The sequence below is a fragment of the Thunnus albacares genome, chromosome 22 (assembly GCF_914725855.1).
Source record: "Thunnus albacares chromosome 22, fThuAlb1.1, whole genome shotgun sequence".
In the NCBI taxonomy this organism is placed as follows: domain Eukaryota; kingdom Metazoa; phylum Chordata; class Actinopteri; order Scombriformes; family Scombridae; genus Thunnus; species Thunnus albacares.
In genome coordinates, this window is record NC_058127.1 from 973,254 (window position 1) to 982,627 (window position 9,374).

Here is a 9,374-nt window from a genome sequence, read left to right on the forward strand (position 1 = left end):
TGATGCACTAACTTCTGTTTTCCGTGAAACATTCCTCTGATGAACCTGCCAAACCGAGAATGTGTCCACGGTTGAATAGTCCCTCCCATCGTCTAACCACTTTACCTCGACCTCGATGGAATAGATGTGATGGAGGATGCGTGAGGACTTAGGAAAAGAGACTCCGACTGGCTACGTCATCATGTGACGGCGGATGTTATTGACGAGGGTCATCTTACATGTTTCCCCCGGTCGTTCTCACCGTGTTGTTTCATGCAGGTTTATATAAACGTGCACATTACTAAGGTCAGAATAGACACTCAGCCTCCTGGATCCCAGTTACAGTATGAAAATAAAAGTTAAATGTATGAAAGATAAACAGAACATGTTGCTACTGTTCATATCATCAATCTGAAGTTTCAAACATCATGAATTAAAAACATCTTCTGACTAAAAACGTCTCATATCCCTTTGTCTTGACAGACAGACTTCTGTGTTCTGTTTAATATGCAGATGATGATCTATTATTATCTTGTGTATATAACAGCTTAACAACCACCACACAACTCAGTTAACACCTTGAAATGTCGACTTGTTTGTGCTTTAAAGTTGTTGCGGTTGATCCAGACTGTGGGTCCGTGTTCCTCCGTCCAAACATCTGTTCAACTCGTTTGATAACAGGATGAACAAATATTCATAAAACATTATTTTGTTGCTGTTTTTCATGTGAAGAAACGTCGTCTGGAGGTTTAAATAAGGTTGCTGCTGTGTCTCGTGTGTAAATGTTCGCAGCGTCTGTCTTGATGCAGATAAACTCAAGCAGAAATCCTTCCAGACACGCCGACAGGACCGGTTAGGATCTAATATTAATGAATGTTTATTGACAGTGTTTCCTGGTTGAGCTACAGTGGAATGATTATTACACACCAGGAAGAGATACCAGCATCTGAACGGGGACTTTGGGTTCGTCTCATCCCTCAGGCCAGAGCCAGACGGGAACCTGATGCACTAACTTCTGTTTCCGTGAAACATTCCTCTGATGAACCTGCCAAAACGAGAATGTGTCTCTCTAAGTATTACATGTTTGTGTGTTTTCATTTCTTTTATAGGCATCTAAAGTTTAAGACTACTTTAAGACTCAGAAAGACCTGTACTAGGTTTTCCATATATATATGAGTGTGTTCGTGGGTCGAGGTTGTTGTACTGGAGATTTCTTCGTGTGTCCTGTGTTCTTGTGCGTATAGATATATACATATACTGGTATGTGTTAAGTCGTAGTTAAAATCATTAAAAACGTGTCCTGACACGCTGAGGGTTTGGAGGGTTTTTAGGCAAACTTTTATTGAACTAGTGCCCATCTGATTACACTTTTATCTGCACCCTGAGACCCACGGACCAGGGTGGCGGTCTCGCCGTGGTCTTAAAGAACTGCTTTCAGAGTCAGTCGGTGAGGACTGCAGTCTCTTTTGAACTGCAGTTAACCAAAGTTGGTCTTCCTAACACGTTTTATTGTATTTTAATTTACCAGCATATTAACATCAGCATGTTAAATCATTGACCCGTACATGTTTTCTCCATCTACGACATATCGCAAAATGTCCAAAACTCCAGTCCATCATATCTTTCATATCATCCCGGCTGGACTATTGTGATTCCGTCTTCACTCGTCTCAGCGAAGCATCTGTGAACCGGCTATAAACGCTGCTGCAAGGCTGTAAACCAGCAGGATGACTCACATTACACCTGTTTTAAGCTCTTTGCATTGGCTTCCCATCCATTTTAGGATCCATGTTAAGGTTCTTGTTATTATGTACAGAGGCCTGCATGGACAGCCACCTGAGTACATCATGGATCTCATCCATCCCTACGTCGCCAGTAGGTCACTCAGGTCATCCAACCAGGACCTGCCAGCCGTCCCTCCTCTCAGCTGAACACTAAAGGAGATCGTTTCTTTACATTTGTGGCTCCAACACTATGGAACTCTCTTCCTGTACAAATACGGTCATCAGTCTCTGTAGAAGCTTTTATAAAACTATTGAGGATCCGTCTTTTTGAATCGGCGTTGTGCGTGATGTGTAATGATCATGTGTTTCTTCTTGAGGTGCCTCGCTGCCTTTCTTTTGTTTTTATGTTAATTTTTAACTTGTGGCATATGTTTTTATTGTATGTATGTTTTATTTTTAACTTTTATTCCTGTGAAGCACTTTGTGAATTTCATTATACTAAATATTCTTCTTCTTATAATTAAACATCTGCTCCTTTAGGTTCCTCCCGCCCACACAGGGAGCAGTCTCTCTGATTGGCTGAGAGTTTCTGGCTTGTAATTTAAACAATTTGACATTTCCTTGTTCAGATCAAGGAAAGTATAAAAGACTTGGTAGTTCTGATATCAAGGAAGAGGGACCTGCCGAGACGTACTTCTACAACCATCTCACGCAAGAAGAGGCTCGTTCATCTTGGTAAAAGTATTTTTTCCCGTCATTATTATTATACAGTAACTTACCTGACTCAAAGTTAAGTTTTCTGTTTCCATTAAGAGGAAAATCAGTAATTTCACAGATACATATATATATATATATATATATATATACACACACACACACACACACATATATATATATATATACACACACATATATATATATATATGTGTGTGTGTGTATATATATATATACACACACACACACACACACACACATATATATATATATGTGTGTGTGTGTGTGTGTGTGTGTGTATATATACACACATACATATATATATATATATATATATGTATGTGTGTATATATTTGCCATCATACATGAGTGCAGCATAAAAAAAACTAATTCCAATTCAGTCAAACCCTCTGGAAGGCTGTTTGTAGTGAGATCCGACTGAACTTGATACCAACTGTGGCGAGTTAGAGCATGTTTTTGTGACCCGTTTAAGGACTTTCCCAACATATAGAAGACTTCTACTACCATGAAAATGTCTACATGTTTATGAAATAAAACATGAACCTGAAGAGGAGCAGAGGCAACATTTTACTGACTCCACACAGAAAGGCCTGTTGTGTGCTCTAAAGGTTTTAGCATTGCCTTTGTTATTCCCTTTGGTTTATGATATACTGCATTAGTGTAGTTTACCTCAATTGCTCAACAATACAAATCAAAATGATGTAAGAGATCATATTGGACATGTTTTAATGAACTCAGTCAGTGGTTCTGAAGTGGTTTTAGCTTATATAAGAAAAGATTTGATGCATTAAAAGTAATTTGATGCTTTGACTGAGTGCAGGAGACTGTGCACCAGGAGAGGAAATAAAGTATACTGTAGTTTGTGTTGTCAGATTTCTACATAACTGCCTTTTATGTCTTTGTGTGTAGAAACATGAGTAAGTTCAGTGTTGCAGGGAGCCATCAGGACCAAGTGGACTCCAGGATGGCAAAGAGGTAATTAATCACTATACACATGTGACATCCTGACACTGACACTGTTGAAGACTGGTAGTACGTCTCTATGTGTAGAATTTACATGTAATCTTTCAGATTAAGTCTCTTTCTGTAGATCTAAGATGTAAGATTTGTTTTTATGGCAAGTAGGATTTTTGATGAACCTCTAGTTGTCCACAAAAGGAAATCTGGTAACTTCTGTGTGTCAAGAACTGAACAACGGCTCGGACTCAAATGCAGACAGACTCAGTTGGCAAGTTCAAACATCAGTCCTGTAAATCACAGCTGGGTCGGTACACAGTCAGCAAAACAAGATATCCAAATCAGTAGGCTAGAGGCGAGGTCGAAGGCAAAAACAGGTCAGGAAACCAGAAGGCTCACAAGGAAAAATAGGCTGAAACGCAGGAAAGAAGACGAACTGGCACAGAAGGAAGGGAACACTGAGACTACATACTCTGGGGGAGGGGAGACAATGACATCAGGGCAGGTAATCACACACGAGGGCAGGAAGTGAAGGTCCTGAAACCAGAGTATCAAAATAAAACAGGAAGACAAAGAACCCTTGCAGAAAAAAACAAAAAGATAACTCAGCCATCCAGCCGGGACGTGACACTGTGTGTGCTATAAACCATTTCTACATACATACGTTATTTATTTATTTACTTTTATTATTTATTTCAATCAAGTACAAGGAAAAGAGAACCTTCTTCCAAGGCATCCAGTGAAGTTCTAAGATAAAAATAATAATAATAATAATAAAGAATTTTTGTTCTCTTATTAAAAAATGTTGACATTATTTTGATTCACTGAAATAATAGTAATAACAGGCCCATCAGTCTCTCAGGTTTACCAACCACCGAGCTGACATAACCTGTTAAAATGTGATCAAGTGTCAAGATGCTAAACAGGTTTCCAGGATTTAAATCAAGTCAACGTGTTCATGAGTGTGTGTGCGTCTGTTTTCAGGGACTACAGCAGCAGTACGGCAGCAGCAGGCCATGATATCGTCGCTGACTGCGGCTCGTTCCGCTACGACATGAACTACGCCTGCCTGGGAACCTGTGTGATCATCAACAATAAGAACTTCATCAGCCGTGGTATAAATACACACACCTGTCTATCTCAGGTCATCTCAGGTGTCTCTCTGTGTGTGTCGGTGGTGTGTTTACAGATAAGAGATGGGAGAGTGACTGAAATCAGTCACACAGGAAACAGCAACTGGGAAGAGATCAGAAGATTCAGGTTCTGGTTCAGGAGTCTGGAGAACTTTCATTAAAACCGTCTGCACTTTGACTCGTGTGTCTCTCCAGATCTGAGTACTCGTGATGGGACGGACGTCGATGCCGAGTCTGCTAGGAAAACCTTCTCGAGACTGGGCTATAACGTCAGAGTGGCCAGAAACCAGACTGCGCAGCAGATGAAATCAATGATGTTTAACGGTAATCGATTTTTATTCTTTCAAGGATTAAACTCCCATATATATATATATATATATCCATATACAGTATATGACAGAAACGTCATTAGAATCTCATGAATTTAATGAATATCTTGATATTTATAATACTATACTATAATATCTAATGAACAGTTGAGTAGACGTCATGCCAGCCTGCTTAATCCTAAAATACCTGAACTATCTTCCTTCAATATGTGTAAAGCATCCTTGGATCTCTTGAATGGTGCTACATAAAATATAAATGAAAGTTTTTGTTTTTAGAGCACCAAGCTTGAGGGTCTAAACGTGCACGACAAGTTGTTAAACTTTGCACAGACATCAGAAGTAGTGAAAAATTTAATAATTTATGGGTCTTGCAAAAAGGCTCGACAGCGCCCCCTAGAAAATTACGAAAATTGAGCCCCTCGACACAGATTGTTGTAGAAGAATGAAATTCGGTATTCTTATGTATGATGACCAGACGCACCAAAAAGTCTCTTGGAGACATACCCCAAGGCAAACAGGAAGTCGGCCATTTTGCATCAAATTGGTAATTTAACGCCAATTTTGCCGTTTTTCACCTGCATACTTTACAAACTCCTCCTAGGGATTTGACTTCAGCGACTTCAAATTTGGTCAGTATCATCTACAGACCCGGGAGATGAAAAGTTATCAAAACGGTGAGTTTTCGACATTGCCGAGGGGGTGTGTCAATACTGGATCTAAGTCATAGCGCCACCTACTGGCAACAGGAAGTAACATGTTTTATGCTTTGACGCTCTGTGGGTCACACGGTGATGGGATCCACCTCAAATTTACTCAGAATAGCCTCAAGACCTTGGAGTTTGTATTGTCTAAAGTTGGTGACTTTTCGTCAGAAAGTGTTGCCATGACAATGAAATTTCATGGCGAGACATCGGAATTGTCTATATTGTTCGCCACAAAATACGAAGCTGTTTTAAGGGCCAAGACATGCTTGAAAATACACATGGCAGGTCTTAACGTCTATAATATCGTATTGGTGGCTGGCATGAGTGTGGCAGAATGGCTCTACAGCGCCCCATACAATATTTCAACGAAGCAGCCCCCGCGCCCGCGCCACAAAAAAGTCTCTTGGACCCATAGCTGAAACCCAACAGGAAGTTGGCCATTTTGAATTTGAATTTGAACTTCAAAATCAGTGTGTGTCATCTACACTAGTTTGTGGTCAAAAGTTATCAAAAGATTAGGTAACGTTGAAGGGTGTGGCCGTGGCGTGGCGTTGAGTTTTGATGTTTCGCCATGACAGAGGAAATTGCTATAACTTTAGTGTACATGGTCGGCTCTGCCTGAAACTTCACATGTGATAAGAGTCCCGGCCTGAACACGTCTACATGACAATATTCACTCAGTGATGCAAACTGGCTCCATAGCGCCCCCTACAAAATTTGAACGCAGCAGCCCCAGCAGCAGGCAAAACAGTGAACAAAGGAAGTGATGTTTATCTCCTTCTTGCACTGTCTGAAAACAGCCGGGTCTGAAGACATCTACATGCCCGTGACAGAAGCCCTTCGACTGCGCCGCGCGGCGACGTATGCAAGGGTGCGAGGGCCCGATCATCGCTGCTTGCAGCTTTAGTTATCATTATTATTATTATTATTATTAAGATAAGATGTAATCTGGACCTTGTGTGTCTCTCCAGTGTCACAAGAGGACCACAGCAGAAGTGCATCATTTGTGTGTGTGCTGCTAAGTCACGGAGAAGAAGGGATGATATTCGGCACCGACGTTCCTGTGAGATATGAGGAGCTGACAAAACACTTTAAAGGATATCGCTGCAAGAGTCTGGTGGGCAAACCAAAGCTCTTCTTCATTCAGGTGAGTTCATTATACATGTGGTAAAGCACGCTCTCTACTCCCAGTTTGTGTAATGTTTTGTAATGTTAGGTTTGTGTGTTGCCGGTTGTAGGCGTGCCGCGGTTCAAGCTGGGATGATGGAGTTCAGGTCGACTGCATAGAGGAGCAAAGATCAGCGAAGATTCCTGTGGAGGCGGACTTCCTGTACGCCTATTCCACCGCTCCGGGTAACTAGTGATGGCAGTGGTAGAAAATACTTTTGTCCACTGTTTTTTCTGCCCTTTGGATGCTTTGTTGCTTTATTGTAAATGATTAAATACAGCAGTTGTTCCTCAAGTAACAACTAATATGGAACACCTGCACCATGTTGTTAATGGCTTGTAGTATCTTCACAGTCTGATATAAATGCAGCTCAGACATGGATTACTGTCTGATATCTGTTTTAATACAACATTAATATGCAGCTACATAATAAACCTGATAGTCAGTATGTGAATTTATAGTTGAGAATAGTAACACTGTAAACTGTCCTGCAGGCTACCTGTCATTGAGGAACGCGTCCACCGGTTCCTGGTTCATACAGGCGTTGTGTGACATGTTGCAGCGTCACAGTGGAAAACTGGAGCTCATGCATATCATGACTAGAGTCAACCACCAGGTGGCACTGTTCCATAAACAGAATCAGATCCCCTGTATTGTCTCCATGTTGACTGAAGACTTTTACTTTCCTCGGTAGTCAGATTTCTCCTCTACTTTAACTGTTGTCATTCTTTTACCTACAAGAAACCAACTTGCAGTGGGAAACTGACAGCAGCACAGCTGTAATGTGGTGACCAGGAGAACCCAAACGCACCATCAGCTTTAGGACAAAAGGCAGCCAATCGCTGCAGGTTTTGTTGATTCTGAACTGTTTTTTAAATGATGATGAGTATGTTTTTGGTGTTGGGTCTTTTAGGAAAACCTGAACAACTTTCTGGGATCATTATGTGTTGCAGAAAAAGAAACACACAAGGGTATTGGGAACATTTCTAGAGATGTATCTTTAATAAGCCTGCTACACACTTTATACATGCTTTTATTTTGTTGATTCTGGGAATGAATTCATAGTAAATCCTTCAAAAAAAGGGCTTAAAACTGGGGATTTTAATCGTTTTTGCTTCATAAATGTATACTGTATAAGATAGACAATGCATTTTCTAAACAATAAATACACAAGCATGAAAAGAAAGATGACTGTGTCCTCAAACATTATTACGGTTCTGAGTTTCTAACCAGGCGGTCACATGAAATAAATAACTGATTTAATAATGTGTAAGCTACGCCTTTTACAAATCAACTTAAACTGAGCTAAGCAACACAATAATAATAATTTAACGCAGTTATGAAAAGTTTTAGTAGATTAGAGATTAATTTTGTGTTAATTAATATCCTCGTTGCCTCTCTTAAACCAAAATGTGTTTTTAGAGAAAAATGATGTGGCATGACTCTAAGAAAATAAAATATAAGAAGCAATAAAACATGAGACATATTTAGGCAAGAAAAAGCAATATATGTACATTAAAGTTAAAGCTCAGTTAAAACACACACATTCACACTGTGTCAGCTAAAAGGAGATTAAAATGATTCAAAGGGATTAACTTGTGTGGAGCGTAATATTTAAAAGCCAATTTCACAGTCTCAGTGCTGACGCGCTGATTTACAAGGACCACAGAGTCTTGGGACCGAGTGCAGAGTGAAACTGATCTATAGTTAATAAAACATGACAGATACACAGGAAGCTATATATATATATATATATATATATATATATATATATATATATATATATATATAAACGGGATGCAGTGCTCTTGTCTTCTCAATGACAACAACTGCTACCCAACTTTCTCCTGAAGAACACAACAACGAGCTCTAAAGCCTCCCAGTGATGGACCCGAAACTGCATGGAGTGCTTATAAATTACATAAACATAACAGATTGCTTCTATAATTCTGGGTAAAACAAGTCTTATATGGAGAGGAGGAGGAGGAGGAGGAGGAGGAGAGAAGAGCTCAGGGCATTATTGTAACGGGTATAGGATGGACTCAATAGCAGCACAAATGACACTGGTTTAAACTTTGCAGTCTTTATTTCACACGATGTCAAGGCAATATTAGCACGGTTCTAATGAGTATGACTCCACCGGATCTTCCACTCCCACAGCGGACAAAGACCAGGGAACAGGCAGGCAGAACTCAGAGTCAGGGACAGAAGGCTGGTGGGTTTACCGGGGCAGAGACGAGGAGCGATGGTCAAAGACAAGCTGATCAGGAACCAGGAAGTCAGTCCAGTGATGAACGCAAGATGACTTAGCAAAGTAGCGTAGACAATCTGACAAGGAGGGAGTGGGCCGAGGCAGCTTATATACTGGGTTGATTGGAGACGATGAGCAGGTGGGAGCGCCAGGTGAAGGTGGTTGAACTAATGAGGGGAGAGTGAGACTGAATGATTGGATGATTCCCACAGCAACAGGTGGGGGGGGGGCAGACTCTGACAATTATGGGTAGAAATGTACGATCAACAATAATTATCATGATAATAATCATTTGTTATGTTCTTGTACATTCTGGGTTAAACTATCTGATTGTGTGGATGAAGTGAATCTGAACAGGGAGAGTCATTTAACAGATGTGTGAACAATCTGAAGC

At 40.5% G+C, this 9,374-nt stretch overlaps 1 protein-coding gene across 1 annotated transcript; it reads left to right on the plus strand.

The window, feature by feature from the left end:
• Window positions 1–586: 586 nt before the first annotated feature.
• Window positions 587–7,903, plus strand: LOC122973199 (caspase-3-like). The gene is made up of 7 exons (XM_044340533.1): window positions 587–2,438; window positions 3,348–3,413; window positions 4,380–4,510; window positions 4,724–4,852; window positions 6,533–6,708; window positions 6,800–6,914; window positions 7,224–7,903. Exons 2-7 carry the CDS (start codon window positions 3,352–3,354, stop codon window positions 7,421–7,423), a joined length of 813 nt encoding a protein of 270 aa, XP_044196468.1. The 5' UTR covers window positions 587–2,438; window positions 3,348–3,351; the 3' UTR covers window positions 7,424–7,903.
• Window positions 7,904–9,374: the final 1,471 nt, after the last annotated feature.